The sequence below is a fragment of the Octodon degus genome, unplaced genomic scaffold (assembly GCF_000260255.1).
Source record: "Octodon degus isolate 3935 unplaced genomic scaffold, OctDeg1.0 scaffold00316, whole genome shotgun sequence".
Classification (NCBI taxonomy): domain Eukaryota; kingdom Metazoa; phylum Chordata; class Mammalia; order Rodentia; family Octodontidae; genus Octodon; species Octodon degus.
The window spans coordinates 342,204-360,283 of record NW_004524892.1 but is presented as its reverse complement, the minus strand read 5'-3'; the positions used below and the strand labels follow the sequence as shown (position 1 = coordinate 360,283).

Below are 18,080 nucleotides of genomic sequence, written 5' to 3'. Positions count from 1 at the left end.
TGTAATAGTAGGTTCATGCTTGGAGCGCCTGTCATTCTGATCTTCTGAATACGTGCTGCTTGTCATGACACACTGCTTGCTACCTTCCTGTCTCTATGGTAGATATTGTTTTAAAATGTATGGGATAATGAATGAAGGTAGGAGACAGGAAAAGGGGTGTTGCCGGACTGTCCTGCTACAATGCTCTATATGTTTAGATTTCTAAACTTTGGTGTAATAATATGTAATTGTTTATTCCTAGTTTTTAAATACGTATTTATTTTTTAAATTTTTTCATCATATTCTGTGAGGACTTAAATTTTATCATATCAATACTTGTTGAAAAATACCTGTTCCATGATATGCCTAAGATATTTGGTATTTAGACAGATAGTGAGGTTAAGCTCAACTGCCTATGTTGTAGGGTAATAACAATGAGCTTCTCTTCTGGAAGGTTAGCAACCTAAGTTTGCAGTCCAAAAATTAGATAAAGAGCAGTGCTACAAGTACAACCAATATTTTGACCCTAGTCTTTCAAGTTCAGTGAAGACTCAGGCCATAGGAGAACCTGTACTGTGACATCATGTAATTCAGAGGTGTTCCAAATTTTCTCTTCGAGGTGGTTATGGGACCACAGAGGAAAGTGATTGATGATGTAGAGTGTGCCTAAGGAGAGTCACATGGAGAGAAAACATTCTGTCAGGCTTTCAAGAGAGCAAATTGGTCAAGCAATGGCCATGACTCATCCACATGGCTGACACTGACAGAGGATCTACAAAGTGTGGTATACAGTTTCAGGATAAATCCTGAGGCATTTTCACTGAACTTTTGAGACACAAAAGCTATGTTTCTTTTTATATAGGTCTTGGTTTTTCTTATATTACCTATATTCAGCAGAAAAATATAAAAATGAAGTATAAAAAGTGAAACCATATTAATATGCTGAGCTATAAAATGCTCAAGTCAACAACTTCTGATATTGCCAGTCTTATGGAAAACCCACTGCTATCTTGACCTACTGGACTATATTGGAATATTTTGCTGAATTCATGCACTGATAAACTTTAAATGACAATGGAATACCCTTCTCTGACAAAACTAAGCAAAAAGAGGCGATACAAATGAAGGGCCATTTTTTATCTGTGTATTCAATATAGTTAGCACAGATATACAGCTATGTTCTCTTAATTCAATGAATAGAAAAATTTGTTCTAATCGTGTTTGTAAAAAGAATATCATATCTGCATTTGTACAATGAATAATCACTAAGACAACAACACGCAATGTAGTAATTTTTAAAACTGTCCTTCTAATCGGATTTGAAACTGTCTAATTGCTATTTGTTTCTCAATAAAATTAGTGAAAAAAAAGAAATTACAAAGAGACAACTCAGAGTGTGAGACAGTTTTGTCACCTGTTCTTCAAACAAAGAACCAATATCTAGAATATACAAAAACTCAAAATATCAAGCCCCTCTCAAATTTAAAGCCCCAAATTGATAAATGGGCATCTGAAATGAATAGACATTTCTCAGCTGAAGAAATGCAAACAGCAAATAAATAGCTGAAAAGTGTTCCACATTACTGATAATTTGAGAGAGATGAATTTTAGAAAATGATTCCATCTCACTCTGAAGGGAATGGCTATTATCAAGAAATCAACAAATATAAAATGTTCTTAGGGCTGTACTGTTCTGCATTGTTGGTGAGTGTAGAAACTGATGCAATCAATGTGGAAATGAGTGTGGAAATCCCCCAAAGATCTAGAGGTTACATTTGACCCAGCAGCTCTATTTTTGATATATTCCCCCAAAGAATTGAAAGCACCACACCACTCTTCTATACGTATGCACATATGTACAGCAACACAATTTATAATAGCTACACCCTGGAAACAACCCAAATGCCCATCCACCAGTGAATGTATAAAGAGGATTTTTTTTACATAAAAAGAAGTATTACTCTGTCATAAAGAAGGAGAAACTTAGGCCATTTCTAGGTAAATACGTGTAACTTGAGACCATACTTTTAAATGAGATAAAGCAAGTCACATGATTAAATATTATGTTTTCTCTGATGTGAGAAACTGAAAGGGTAAATAAGAATGAATATGTAATAGATTCTTGGAATTAGGAACCAAAGAATCAAGTAAAATGGTGAACAAGCAAGGGGAATGGGGAAAAGAAGGAAGGGGAAAGTAAAAAGAATGGAAGAAAAATAGAAACAAAGCTTCTGTAAATAAGGAGGGGAAGGTAATGGAAAGGATAGGAAGGGATTAGAGTAATGAAGAAGAGTCAAGATACATTGCATACACATACAGATTCCCTATTGTGAATATGATCATTATGTATATCTAAAATGTACCAATAAAATTAATTTTATGACATGGTGATACTTTGGAGAACACAATTTGCTTCTCTAATCACCACTCCACCCCTACAAAAATTACACATAGTGAAATAATTCTCTTAAAATGTGTTATTGAAAAGTAAATGGTAAGTGGATGTTAACTTCACAGCCTTTTCTGACATTATGAATCTATAGCTCACAAACTCCATTTACCCATAGTTTTTGTCATGATACATATTTCCTTTGAACAAAAATTTGAGACAAAGTATATATGGTCAGCATACAATTTCCCAAGAGAGGCAACAGTTCTGAAAGTCTTAAACTGTGTGTCCAAGAGTACTTAAAACTGCAAAGTTGCTTTTAGTATTATCACAAAAGACCTTTTAAATATATAAATTCATAGTGTAAATTGATATGTTCCTCTGAATAAGTCATCTTTGTTTCATTGTAGTGATATCATTTAATAAAAACAATAGGAATTGAAAAATTAATTTTAAAAAATCAATGACCTGTATTTTAAGTCCAAGAAGGTAGGAAAGTCTTTTTGTTTTGTTTTGTTTTGTTTTGTTTTGTTTTTGCAGTACCGGGGATTGAACACAGGGAATTGCACTTGCCAGGCAATCACTTATTCTACTGAGGTATCTCCCTGGACCCCCCAAAAAGTTAGTTTCTTTACTCCTTTCCCTACCCCATCAGAGTCTTATGTGTTGAAAGCAGGGTCTCCAGTTTGTAGTTCTATTAGGAGGGGCTGGTAATTCTGGAAGGTGAATCTTGGAGGATGTACATCACTAAGGTGTAACTCTGAAGGAAATGTAGCTTAGTCTACAGCTTGTGGCTCTATTAGGAGGTGGTAGAAATTTTAGAAGGTGGATCCTAGTTGGAAGATTTGTCCCTAACCTCTCCTGTCTATCTCTCTCTGCCTGTCTGAGTCTCTGTATCTAACTCTGTTTCTCTCCCTCTCTGACCTACTCTGTTTCTTTCTCCATCTTTTTCTCCTTCTCATTCTCTTTTTCACTTTCTCCTTCTCTTTCTCTTTCTTCTCTCATAGGTCCCAAAAAGGTGCATAGCTTTACTTCGTCACACCCTTCTTCTATGATTTACTGCCTTACTATGGTTCAGAAACAATATAAGCAAATAACTGTGCACTGAAACTTTTGAAAGCATAAGCAAAATGAAATTTTTTCCTCCTTTTAAGTATTTTTTTATTACTGTAGTATTATTGTCATAGCAGTGGAAAGCTGATTCAGACACAAAAATAGGAAATGGAAATAATAAATAGAATTAATAAAGTAGATGGCAAATATGCCATTATGAATGTCAACAAAGCCAAATATCACTTCCTTAAAATAGATGATTGATAGTAATATGTGGTAAGCAGAGCTAATAAATCAAAAAGGAGGATTATGAAGTTAACTTTAGATAGTGCTTTTATTAAGAAGTATATTTTACCAAAGGCATGAAAGAAATGGATGAGCCATACATATATTTAAACCATTTTATGCAATGAGAACATCAAGTACAGGGGCCCAGAGGAGGTAGCATATGTGATTTGTTTAAGAAGTGTGAAGGAGGAGAGTATAATAAAGTGGCAAAACTTAGAAAGATTCAATTATGGGCTGATCATATGGCTAAGTTGTCCAACTGTGAGTAAAACAACAGATTGGAGAGGGATTAAAGTTATATGCAGAAATTAAATGAATTCCTACATAATCTTTCTGGCTGCTGTGTTGACAGTAAATACACTACAGGAAAGTAGTACAGAGCAAAATTCTGAAACTACTGTAATAATCCAGGTAAAATATTATAGCAACAATGCTGGAATTAGGAAGAAGTTGTCTGATCCTGCATTTATTTTGAAGACAGAGCCACCAAACTTTGTTGATATATTATATACTTTAATATGAAAGAGCAGTCAAACATTAGTTCAAGTTTTCATGCTGAGCAATCACCAGCACGGAATAATCACTTAATCAGAAGAACTTGGTACAATAAACAGAGTTGGTAGTGAATACGAGGACCTTAGATGTGGGCATGTTAGAATTTCCCACATACTACAGGTGAAAGTGAAAAATTGGAGAAAGAAATTGCATATGAAAGGGATTCTGGTGAAGGACACATACTCGGTTTTGAAATGCAAATGCTAGAATCTCTATCACACAAAATCATTTCTAAGTTTAGGCAATAGATTAATGAAAATAAGTACAGAGGATATATAAACAGAGAAAGAAAACTAGTACAACAACTAATCTTGGGAAATTCCTAGAATTTCTAGAGAAAGGAAGGATGTATAAAGGAGACAGAGAAAGTGTAAGTGAAAGAAACAAGAGAAAAATTGGGAAAGTATGATTTCATGTGTGCAAAATGTTTTAAAGATGGAAAAACAATGTATGTCACAAGTCAGTGATGAAGACAATATTTGAAAAATTACCTGCTAATTTATCAACTTAGAGGTTATTGTGTGTACTGAGAAGAGCAATTACAGCTGATTGGTGGCAGAAATTGTAGATTTACTGAGTTTGGACATATTTAGAAGAAAATAAAATGTAGATATCAATTATGTAATTATTTTAAGATGTCTGACTTCTCTGAAGAGGTTAATCCTCTAAAGTTGAGTATACTGGGAATAACTTAAATATTGAATGTCAATGAGAAAATTTCCAAAAAATAAAGCAACGAATCCCTACTCGGTTTTAAATGTTAGAAAGTTTCCTTATAAAATACTTGGTACCATCTGATTCACCTCTTTTTAAGCTTAATTATTACATATTTCTTGCTAGCCTTTTAGTTTGTTTAAGTTTAATCTCTTATCCAAGATCTATGTATTCCCAAATACATTGATTCCCAAATTTTGATCCAAATTATTGACTTCCATTTGTTTACTTGATTTGTCTCATTATTAGTCTTTGAAATATTCCAATCTAGGAAGATGGAACAAATTAATTTCCCTCAGCTAAATAAATCACATTCATCTAAAGATGATTGCTCTGCCACTTTTTACTTAATCAATAAAGAATGATAATTGTGAATTCCTACAGTTATACTTTCACTCCTATCCACAAGTTTTTAAAACTGTATAACAAATCTGGTTTGGGGAAAATAATCATTTCTGAACAATTTTGATGAGTCATCATTGGAAAAAATAATCATGATATAACCTAGACATTCACCTGTTACTTAGAGTGGATTAAATGTTCCCATTACTTCTTGGACAAAAATAAAAATAATATAGAGTCATTCATCATCATGACTGAACAACTAGGAAGACAAAAAGCAGAGTTCTTCCCATAATTCTGCTTTTTGAAAAAGGAAGAAACCTCTGCTCTGAAGTTCAGAAACTGTTTTCTATTACAGGTGAGCACTACAGTTAGACAAGCAGACTTTGTTTTTCCAATAGTTTGATTGCACAGGACAGTGATCATTAACTTAATACAAAGTGACTTAGACACATTTCAACAAAATTGTACACATTCATGTGATTATGACAGCATGATCTTCTACAGAGTAAAAAGGATATTGAAACAAAAATTTGCATCCTAATTCAAATAGATTTATTTGAACAGAAATGTATGAGAACCAAGCAAAAAAGGAAGTAATTGTATTTCATTTTATAAATAAGTTCCTGGGAAGAGCAGTTCATATAGTAAATATCTATTTCTAGTTTGGTAAATTCTGATCTTCAGAACCTAATGGCGATTGCCTCATATTGACATTACTTTTATGAGTAATTTTTCTTGTGGTGTTAGGGATTAAAGTCAAGGCTTTGTAAGTGATAGGCAAGAACACTACCACTAAGCCATATTCTCAATTGTTATTTTTTTTGTCAGTTAACTGTTTCATCTGGGATTTTTTCTTTAAGAGAGCAATACAAATAACAATAAACATTTATTAATTTTATATCATTTGTTTTTAGATTTTTCTATTTAGACTAACCAAATATTTTAAGGATAATTTCAATTACTTGTCATTTTCATTAAGTTGACTAGTATGAGTGAACAACATTTTCTTTCTGTTTTTTACCATATGATTCTTGCCTAACAATTTGCACCATATTCAGTAAGTGTAATTTTCTATGAAAATGTCTAAGACAGTTACTATTTTTAAGAGTTAGACAAAGTTGCAAATAAAGTTGACTTATTTTTACATACAGTCACAATGGTGTGTCTTTATTTGGGTTTCTGTACAGTCACAAAACAGAAAATAATTATGGTGCATAGTTTGAATCTGCAATGTGCCTTAAAGCCTGGTGTATTAAAGGTTGTGTTCATGGCTGTTGGTGCTTTTACATGGTGATGGAACTTTTTTATTATGAGCAGAATATATTTACTGGGGGAAAGAATGCTCCTGATTGAGAGAGGCACAGGAGGGAGGCCCGAGATGGTAGTCCCCGGGAAGATGTCTCTTCCATTTATAGAGGACAACCATGCAGTGAGGTGGGTCTAAAGTGGTGGAGAACATGGGAACTTGCTTAGGTGGGCCTGAGGTGGGACAAAACTATAGTCGATCAATGGGATTACAAGCACCATTGCTCATGTAAAATTGTTTAAATCCAGTATCAAATGGGAATCTTTAAAAGTTGGGATTCAGTGGAAGGTCTTTTGTCATCGGGGGTAAATTCTGGCCATGGAGTGAACAGACTTTTCCACTAGGGGTTACCACTATAATGTTTTTGCTTCATCACAGACCTGAAGGATACAGGCCAGCTGACCATAAACTGGAATCTCCAAAACTACAACTTGGGACTTGGGTGGGCCAGATAGCTCAGTAGATTAAATTGTCTGCTTAAGCAGATGCAGGAACAGGGATTAGATCTCTGGCGTGCAATGCCAGCTCCGCCCATGGGGTGCACTGAGACAGCAAATGAGACTGGGCATGGTGGCACACACTCCTGTAATCCTAGAGCTTGGGAGGAGGCTGAGAAAGAGGAAGGATCACCATGAGTCCGATCTGTGTAGTGAGATCCTGTAGACTGTGTACTAAGTACATTTTTTAAAAAAACCTATGACTTGAAATGTTTCCTCCTTTTCAAATGATTATTTCAGATATTTTGGTACAATATCAGAAAGCTAATTAGCACTTATGTGATTGCAAACTGTTCAAAATATCATATAAATCCACAGTTTCACCTTGTAAGCTCATTACTGACTAATGCTCTAATAAAATAAAGATTACATTTATAGCAATTTCAATATAATCATTTTTTCTTTCTTTAAATCTTAAATATTTAATCAGAAATGTTATGTGTCTCCAAAATTACCATTTTTAAAAGAAGAAAACATTACAGACTATATTTTCTATCCTGACTGTCTACCAGACTATTTTCCTACCTTTTATACCTTGAATTGTGAATATTCATGTTAATAAAAATTATCTGAAATCAAATAGTTGTCAGGACTTAAATGAAAATAGCCTATTTATACACTTATTTGGGTAACATATTTTAGAAACAACTTGACAAAAAGGAAGTCTACTGGAAACTCAAAAAGAACAGAAAGCTGGCACATACCTTAAGAAATTAAAGAAACTTTTCTTCAACAAAGTTTGTGCCAAAGTAAAATGATTTAATGATGTAAGTGGTGTCATATCCCAGGAAGAATGATGAGAAGATATTTGTTCTTTTTAGATGACAATACTAGCAACAATATTAATTATGGCAATAGTAAGAAAGAAAATAAGAGATGATAGAGGGGAGAGAAAAGAGCAATTATAGTGGGTATCAGAAAGTTTTCAGGTAACATTACTCTTTGGGATTGTAATGCTCATTCCTCTAGCACTTGGGGATGTGGACTATTCTTATATTTATAGCTGAGCATCCTTCCCATGGACTTCTCTTGGCTGAAATGAACTGATTTTCCTAAAGTCATAGCCCCATTCCAAGAGGCAATCTGCATCCAGTGAATAGTTAGTTTAAAGGTATAAAAGTTTGGCCTGCCAGGGAGATGGCTCAGTAGAATATGTGCTTCCCTGGCAAGTGCAAGGGTCTGAGTTCAATCTCTGGTTCCACCAAAAAAGGGGGGAAAAAAGGAATTACATGGTGAGTTCAAGACCAACCTGCATACATAGCAATACTCTATTTCAAACAAACAAAGCCCAAAGCATTAATGAATCAATGAGCAAAAAGTTTGACCCCTTTTTCCTAATTTCAGATGGCTAGGAATTACCCCATTAACCTGAGCTCCCTGTGAAACTGACTAAACTGTTGTGATGACACTGCTTTTTGACTTCTTCCTTTACACATTTCTGCTTCCTTTGTTTCCCCATAGGTGTTGAGTCCAAAACTGCTTCCCAATAAAATTTTTCAGAGAAATATTTACTTGATGACCCCATTCCTAGAAAAATCAACATGCTACACCAGATATACATTGTTCACTATATGTCAAATCCTCTCAGGATTTAAATTTTAAAACATTGAATCTATACATTACAGAGTAGATAAAATTACTAGGTCCATTCACCCCTTAAGATACTGAGGTACAAAGGGATTAAATAACTTGCACAAAGTCTAGTTTCTGGTAAGTATCAGAGAAAGCCAAAATTTAAACCTAGTTACTATAAATTTATAGCATATGCTCTTAACCACTATGCTACAATGCCTGTTAACCTTGATAGTTTGACATTTGAAATGCTTTTTAAAAGGTAACAGCCTATCTTACTTCAAATCATTTCAAAGTTCTTTTAAAAATAATCTCTTTTCACAAGAACATTAAGAGGGAACTATTATGCTAAAATTAGAGCTTATGTCCTTCTTACCCTTCCTTAGCTTTCAATACAAGAACAAAATCCCATCAAAACTTAGTCATATCCTCCTGGTCCTCAGATCAAAATTTTTCAGTAGCTGCTCATCTCACAGCAAAAACAAAATTATTATATGGTAGACAGAATTTTTGCTCAAAGTATATTTTGCTCCTCTACTAGGCTCTATTTCTTTATGTTGCTCCCTGTGGGAGAGGTACAATTTCCACCCCATTAACCACAAGCTTAGCCATAAGATTTGACTTTGCCATTGGAAATGCTGTATTCTGAGCAGGAACTTTAAGAACAGGCACACAGTTTTACTGTGGTTCTCTTATCTCTACAAGGATAGATTTCTTGTGTAAGGACTACAATTTTAGGTTGGTTACCTTAATCAAGACAAGATAAATAATATAGAAAATCATGAAAACTGTGCAAAATTAGCCAAAAACCTTAGGAGTATTTTTCTTAAAAAAAAAAAAAAACCTGTAACTTAGAACTGATTCATAGATCGTGTGTGTGTGTGTGTGTGTGTGTGTGTGACTGGGGATCAAACTCAGGGCCTTGCACTTACCAGGCAGGCACTTATGCCACTAAGCTATTTCACTGCCTGACTCATATATCATAATGGAACCATTTATGATTTGCAAAACCCCCTTACCTCTTACCATGAAATATTTGACTTTTTACTAATATTCTTGAAGATTGAGTCCAGCTTTAACTCATGAGTATAATAAAGGTCCACTCTTCTCCCTCATACACTTATTTTCTCTCAGGAAAAATGTGAACACCTCAGGAATTAGATTAGCTGTGCCTCCTCTTAACTTCCATAGGATATATATATATATATATATATATATATATATATATATATATCAGTATATGTCATTTATGTTCATTTTATAATAGAAATTTAATAAATGTTTATTGAATAAGTTAACACATCAAAATTTAATAAATATTTATTGAATAAATTAGTGAATCCGCATTATGTTTAATTTATTATATTTTTATTTTTCATTACATTTTCTTACAGCAAAGCAAATACAGGTAAACATTGGTATACTTTACACAATAGCAGACAGAAAGGGAGGCCAGGCACAACCAGGAGTGTTTTTTTCAGTTGTCTTGTTTGTTTAACAACTGTGAAGCTAGATCACTATACTGATGAATTTTTTCAAGCTTTCAAGGAAAAGTATATCTCTATAGCTATATGCTATATATTCTTTTCCAGATAATGCAAAGAGGTGGAAAGATTACCAAAGCATATTACAACACTATTGGAACTTTTATACCAAAATACAACAGAGACAAGTAGTCAATTACATTTACCTTACTAGACAATATATAAAACAATTGTAACTTTTCATGATACCAAACCAAAACCAAACATGAAAAGACATAAGTGGAACTGGAACACAAATATCAAACACAATATGTACCCTCCCATCCCAATACTTAAGACTGAGGGCTCTAGGGCCCAGCCTAACAAGGCCTCACTGATTGCCAAAAATTCCTTTATCTGACATTCTGAATGAGGATTTGCCTGCGTTCTTCATCAACTCTATTGGCCTCATCCTCCATTGCCTCCCTGTACTGCTCTGGCCAGTCTTGTGGATCTTTTCTGTGGATTCTGGCCACATATCGCAAGGCTTTCATTTTAGAGGTTTCCAAGCGGGCTCTAGGCCCCCATACAAACTCATACTGCACTGGATCACTGTCAGGAACTCGTAAACTGTCTATGTAGCGCTGGCTCAAATATCTACAAGTAATTACATGCTTTCTCCCAGTTTGAACCCCTAAGCCCCGCAGAAAGGCCCAAACTGCAGACTCCCTAGCATGATTGCCCATTATAAAGATGAAGCTTAGAACCTGCATCAAAAAGTTGTTTCCTGGTCTATTTGGACTATCTACAATCTCCTCTGCATCTTCCATTTCCCTTCGGTTGTACAAGGTATAAGAGTGATTTCTTGGATCAAGAACCACTAGTTCTGTCCCATACACTTGGTTTAGAGTGCGGGCAGCACGATTCAGAAGATCAGGGAACACTTTGCTGCACTCTCGGCCAATGTAGTACAGAATTCCTTTCTTTGGTATAGGCAGCTTAGTTGAATCCATAAGCAGAAATAATTGTACCAACTTCCTTGCCTTGCTTTCCATTCTTGACTCAGGCCATGAATGTGGAGGATATTTTGAGGGATAGCCAGAAACATCTGAATCAGGAGATAATAATTCTGCAGGAATTTCCTCAAAAAAAGGCCTCCTAAAGTGAGGGACAGCCTGCCAATCATCAGCAGCATCTCTGATAGCATCTTCTTCCAAAGCCTCACTGTACTGCTCTGGCCAGTCCATAGGATCTTTGTTATAGATCTTAGCCATGAACTTCAAAATTTTCATCTTGGTGGTTTCGAGGTGGGATCGTGGGCCCCAGAAGAATTCATACTCCACTGGTGTACAGTCAGTTATTGGCCTATAGTCCAAGTAGCGTTGCCATACAAACTCTACAGACAAAAGTCTTTTTGGGTTTCCAAAAATGGAAAGCCTTCTTTCTCGCTGCACCCCCATCCGCCACAGCATTTCCCAAATCTCAGCCTCTTTAGCTTGGTTTCCATTTAGAAATATTTCTCCTAGGATCATCATCAGAAGGCCCATCTTTGGCCCATTTGGGCTGTCTTCCAACCCTTCAAAGGGTACAGGTCCCAGTTTGTTGAGCAGGATATAGGTGTGCTCCTCAGCGTCGAGCTCCTTCAATTCAAACCTAAAAATACACTCCAAATGAGCTGCTGCTCGCCTGAGGATCTCAGGAAACTGGTGGCTGTATTCTTTAGCAATATGTAGCTGCATCTCAGATTCCCGTATAGGATACTTGCTCTGATCCTTCACCAGCAGAAACTGCAACAGTTCAGCTACATTCTCCTCCATAGGGTCCTGGGGCTTCAGAGTCAGTGCGACCTGGGCAGTGCCGAGCCCCATAATGGTAATGGAGTTAGAGTTCTTATGGTCTCTCAGGACCTGGAATTCCATGGGGCCTTCTGCACCCTTGGGACCCTCAGAGTTCGCAGAGGCCTTGGCAACACCAAGGTTTGGTAAAGCAAACAAACAGTTGGAAGAATTCTGGCTCCCGGATGCACCGGAGCTCCACAATGCACCAGGGTTCCCAGGGGCAGTGGGCATCCCAGACCTGCCAAGGCTCTCAGCAGCATTAGGCATCCTGGAAGTGCTTGGGCCGTCCCAGGAGGCATGGAGCACCGACATGCTGGAGCTGTTGCCAGAAGGGGGCGGCAGAGAGGCCACCGGTTCCTCAAAGGCTGTGAGCGCCAAGGAGCTGCTCGGGCCCTCACCGGGGATAGGCCTTATGAAGATGCTCTGACGTTCATTGGAAAGCGGCAGCACAGAGGTGCTGGGTCTCTCAGAGGCAGTTGGTAACACTGAGGTACTCGGGCCCTCGCGGGGAGTGGGTGGCACAGAGGTGCTCTGTCCCTTTGAGACGGTGGGCAACACAGAGATGCTGGGACCCTCCCCGGAGCGGGATTCAGCGTTGAGGCCCTGCCCCTCAGACACAGCGGCCGGCACGAGAGTTCTGAGTTCCTCGCCGGAAGTGGGCGGCACGGAGATGCTCAGTCCCTCACAGGCGGTGAGCAGCACAGAAGTGCTCTGGCCCTCACCGGAGGTGGGTGGCACGGAGGTGCTCGGACTCTCATTGGAGAGGGGAAACTCAGAAATGTTCAGCCCTTCAGTGACAGAGGGATGCTCCGAGGCGCTGGCGCCTTCAGAGGCAGTGGGCGGCAGAGGACTGTTTGGGAGCTCAGAGGCAGCGATCGACAGGGCGATGTTTGGCCCCTCAGAGACTGTAGGAGCTCCAGAGGCGCTTGAGCCCTTAGTGGCAGCGGGCGGGACAGCGGTGCTTGGACCCTCACCAGGGGTAGATGGCATGGAAGTGCCTGGGCCCTCAGGGACGCAGAGGCCCTGGAGGATCTGGGGATCGATGGGACCCTCCGGGACGTCTGGGCCTGCCATAGCAGCAGGGACACCGGGGGCGTTAGGGGCCTGCATTTCACCCCAGCTGCTGCTGTTGTGCGCAGTGGCTTTTGCACTGCTGAGGCGGCGCGAATTCTGGCTTACCAGCGACAAGGTCCTGTCGACCGGCGTGTGGGAGCAGAAACCGATAGGCCCGCGATCTAGTAGAAAGAGGACAGGAGGTATGTAGGTGCCTCCGCACAAAACTGCCCTCAGCAGTAATGCTGCTGCTGCTGCTGCTGCCACAAAGTTCCAAGCAACTTACTGAAGCTGAAATTAGAGATGGTGCAAAAGAAAGACGTTACTGGCAAACAGCGAACGCTAGTCTCAGTGTACTCAGCTTCTCACACCCCTCCTTCTGCCGCAGTCCGCGCAGGCGCAGTCAGGCTCTGCGACAAGGAGACCACGCCCAGACCAGCTCCTCCCCTGGGTAAGAGAAAGTGGATGTGGTGCTTCTGCACCAAATCAAAGAACATTCTGGCAGAAAGAAAGCTTTGGTAAGATACATCAAAGAGCGTGGAGCAGATAGGTTGGGGATAAAATGGAGGTAATAATAGCTACTTCTGAGTTACAGTGCAATTAGAAGGACCCTACACTATACCAGGCACTTAATGGATTCTTAAAACTAGTACCTAGTATCTTTATATTTGCCATTTCCCCACAAATGTTTAAAAGAAAATGTACATGGTCTCTGGAATTGTAAACCTCTCATTTTTGTTCTTGTCCACTCTGTCACTTTCTCAATTTAAGGTGTTTTGTTGTTGTTGTTGTTGTTGTTGTTGTTGTTGTTGTTGTTGTTGTTTCAGAACCAGGGATTGAACTCAGGCCCTTGTGCTTGCCAGGGAAGCCCTCGTATTCTACTGAACCATCTCCCCAGCCCCTCAATTTAGATTTTCAAAAACTCTTTTCCTATATTGTGAACTAGGAAGGCATCTTCTCTAGAGAGCCTGAGGGTCTAGGATTTAGTTCTAGGCAGGAATCCTGAAGGAAGCTTGAAAATCTCTCCCTTGCTGGTCCCAACTCCTACCAGTGCAGAGGATTGCAGCTTGCCTAGGAAAGCCAGTAAAACTCAAATGTTTGTTTAATTTTCATGCTTCTCACTCACTTGTATATTTAAGAGAGTCTTTGTGAAGCTTAATCAAGATGCTGAGTGTAGAAGACTGCTAGTTACACCATTTTACTCTGCCGCACTTTTGAGCAGATCCCATCCTGACCTTTCAGTTCACTCATTCAATAAGCACTGATCAGTCCAGAATGTACAGGATTTATTTCTTTGTCTTCAAGGAGTTGGTGATGCAAAAGTGGAAGTCAGACAAAAAATAATGTGAAGCAAAGTTTTCTAAAAGTTTATTCAGAGTATGGTGGAAGGCAGGGTCTGTTATACTTGTATATCCGGAAAAAAGCTCATAAAAGATTTTTCTAAAAGATCGGTGGGTATGTGTGAAAGCAATATGATGATTCCTCAAAAAACTTGGGTTAAAGGTCTCATTTGATCCAACAATTCCCCTTCTGGGTATCTTCCCAGAAGAATTAAAAACATCAAACCACAGTGATATATGTGCATTCATATTTCTAGCAGCACAATTTGGAGTAGCTAAATCTTGGAAACAAACCAAATGCCTATCAGCCAAGGAGTGCATAGAAAAGAGGTGGTCTTTTTACACAATTGAATGCTACTTAAGCATAAATAAGGATAAACTGGAGACTTTCATAGGTAAAGGAACATATCATGAGACCATACTCATGAGTGATATAAATTAGACTCACATGTGTAAACATCATATTGTCTTCCTGGTGTGAGAAACTGAGAATAAATAAGATCCAAAATGTACAACAGATATTGTAAAATGGGAAGAAACTGCAAAAGGAAATAGAAAATGGGATAGAAGAATAGAGTAAGGAAAGAAAGGAAAAAATATATATATATATGATAGTTAAGATAGTTGTACTACTAACTTCTTTTAGTTCATTGAAAAGAAAGTTCATGTTAATATTTTTGGACAACTGAATGTTGATATCTTGTACTCTGATAATTAATTTAAAGATAATAATATGCAATGTATTAACCATTGTTACCCTCTTATTGTACTGTTTTGAAATTTTGTTTCACTTTTTCTCTTTAAAATAAAAATATATTAATCAATGGGTAGATATTTACTAGAAGGACAAAGATGGAGAAAGCATTCCAATTGAAAACAGCATGGTAGCAGTGAGGTGGGAAGAGTGGCATGCACAGATTGCTTGTAAAGTAAGACAGAGAGAAAGAAGAGTGTGAAGGACAGAGGGGGGAGATGAATGAGGAAGAAGCAAGAGGGGAAGAGAGCAAAAAGAGAGAATATCACTGTGTTTTTTTATTGTGTTTTGTTTTGTTTGCTTGTTTTTGTTTTTGTTTTTGCGGAACCAGGGATTGAACTCAGGCCCTTGCGCTTGCCAGGGAAGCGCTTATTCCACTGAGCCATCTCCCCGGCCCCAGAATATCACTGTTGACTGTTGATATGTTTGGACTTTGCTGGAAAACTTTTGCTGATACATGATCTTTCTTAATGTCTCCACAAAAATCTAGGAATATAATTTCTTTAGAATTGTTTGGAGAGGGAAAATGCCTGGCTATATCCACAAAGTGTCAGCACATCTTTCTGCAAATGGAGAAGCAATCCTATTTCTACCACGCATCCATTTCCAATTCTAGGAAGTTTGGTGCATATATTATGCTTGGGGATCCACTCAGAAGGGGAAGCTCAAAACAATTTAAGTTATTTATAACCTCAAAATTAAATATTCCTAACCTAGGGTCCAGTGATTTCCAAAGATATTGAAGTTCGAATATTAAAACTAGCACTTTTATGCTTAGAAAAAGAACCTAAGAAAATCATGAACTATATATGTAAAGATTATGCTAGAATAGTTTTCATTATATAATTTATTCTAATATAACACCTAAAAATTGTAGAAAGTTAAGTAATCAGATTTTTTTAAACAAAATGTGGTACAAAAATGGATTTCATGTATGTTATTATGATGATATTGAAGAGTTCCACTTTTGATAATGTGTAGTTGCTATTAACAGGCCTGAACAAAAGCCACTAGAATTTTTGAGAAAAAACAAATGAAGGCAGCAAAATCTACCAGGATGCAGCAGAAATTTATCAAAGCAACAAAGTCCCGAAGTCTTGGGGAAAAAAGAAAGTGCAAAAAGGTGAGACTTTCATTACATGCAATTTTGATACTCATGGAATTTAACAATTTGCAAGCTGACAATCTGAAATTCTAAACCTACTGAAGTTTCCCATCAAAACTGAAAGCCCAGTAAGGACAGTTAGACTGCTGTGGTGGCACATAACTGTAGTCTCAGCTTCCTGGAAGGCTGAGGTAGAAAGATCACTTGATCCCAGAGTTTAGCTTGGGCAACCAAAAACAAAAGGGAAGAGAAAAAAAGAAAGAAAGACATTTTCAGAAAATAAAAGTATAAATTTATCACTAGCAAATCCATACTAAAGTGGATAATCACTGAAAAGAAAGCTTTCAGTGTACAAGTGAAGAGATGAAAGAAGTTAACAATATTATACAGGGAATATGTGGGAACATATAATGTAAAACAGTCATGATGATATGAATTTCATGAGTGATTTAAATTATATGTCAAATTAACATACATGAAATTGTAGACTATTATTACATATTTTCAATTCATGCAATTTTCAGTCACCTTCAGGAGTGGTTACATATACATATTACAACTTGCTTTGTTCTTCTAATTCCCTTTCTTCCCTTTACTTTCTCCTCCCTTTTCCTAGTTTGGTTCCCCTATTACCCTTCTTGTAATTATTGATATTATTTGTTTTAGCTTATGCTATGGCTTATAGTGTTTACATGAATTGTGTTATTAGGTTCCTGTAAACAGTGAGTCTTTTTTCCTCTCATTTTCCCTTCACTTCCTTCTCACACTCACCCTTGTTCCATTAGACCACTTCCGTATTATAAGAGATCTGCCTTCCTTTTCCTTTCCTATTTATCATTTATCATTTTGTTTGTTTGTACTTTGCTGCACTCAAATAAGTTATGGTATTTAAACTTGTATGTCTGGTTCATTTTAGTCAACACTATCATTCATTTTGGTACAAATGTCTCAAATACAACATTCTTTATACCTGCGTAGTATTCCATTATGTATAGATGCTACATTTTCTTTATACAGTCATCTGTTGTTGGGTATACAGTCAGCTTCTAGGATTTAGCTATTATAAATTGTGCTGCCTTAAACATTGGTAGGCATGTATTGCTGTAGTGTGATGACTTTATCTCTGTAGGTAAGATACCTAGCAGAAAAATAACTGGCTCTTATGAAATTTCTCATTGCAGTTCTTTGACAAATCTCCATGTAGATTTCCATGATGTTTTTAATAGCTTGCATTCCCAACAAAAATGCAGGCAAGTTCTTTAACATTGTTTCAATTTGCATTTTTATAATGGCAAGAGATAATATTTTTTAAATATATTTGTTGATTCTTTTCATTTTTGTGGGAAGTGGTTGTTCATTTTTATTGCCCATTTCATAACTGGCTCTTTTATTTTAGGTGGTTTCATTTTGTTGGATATTTAGTTAGCAATCTTTTCCCATTTTTTGGGTTGTCTCTTCACTCTACTGACTGACTCTTCTGCTCTTCAGAAACTTTAAGTCTTTTATAATACCATTTGTTGATTATTACTCATTTATTTGTGATTGAAGTCTTGTTTAGAAAATACTTTCCTGCAACAATGTCTTCAACTGTTTTTCCTATTTTATCTTCCATGATGTTTGTTTCTGTTTTACCTAGTAGATCTATGATGCATTTCTATTTTAATTTTGTATATGGTGAGAGATAAGGGTCCAATTTTTATTTTTGCAAACAGATAACCATTTTTCCCAGCACTACTTATTGAATAGGCTATCTTACCTCCAACACATGTTTTGGACTCTACACCAAAGATCAATTAGTTGAATATGTCTGTAGGTTTCTGTTTCCTTCA

The 18,080-nt window shown here is 37.2% G+C and overlaps 1 protein-coding gene across 1 annotated transcript; it reads right to left on the bottom strand.

Moving 5' to 3' along the window:
- Positions 1–10,082: 10,082 nt before the first annotated feature.
- Positions 10,083–13,727, bottom strand: Magee1 (MAGE family member E1). The gene is made up of 2 exons (XM_012513074.2): positions 13,706–13,727; positions 10,083–13,333 (listed from the first exon to the last, which is right to left on the bottom strand). Exons 1-2 carry the CDS (start codon positions 13,725–13,727, stop codon positions 10,575–10,577), a joined length of 2,781 nt encoding a protein of 926 aa, XP_012368528.2. The 3' UTR covers positions 10,083–10,574.
- Between the last annotated feature and the right edge of the window lie 4,353 nt (positions 13,728–18,080).

Bases quoted from the DNA above. Each gene is read 5' to 3' on its own strand.
- Magee1 (XM_012513074.2), bottom strand. From the start codon at position 13,727: ATGGCAAATATAAAGATACTAG. The intron at 13,334-13,705 runs GTACTAGTTTTA...AGCTTCAGTAAG, and splicing joins GGCAAATATAAAGATACTAG to TTGCTTGGAACTTTGTGGCA.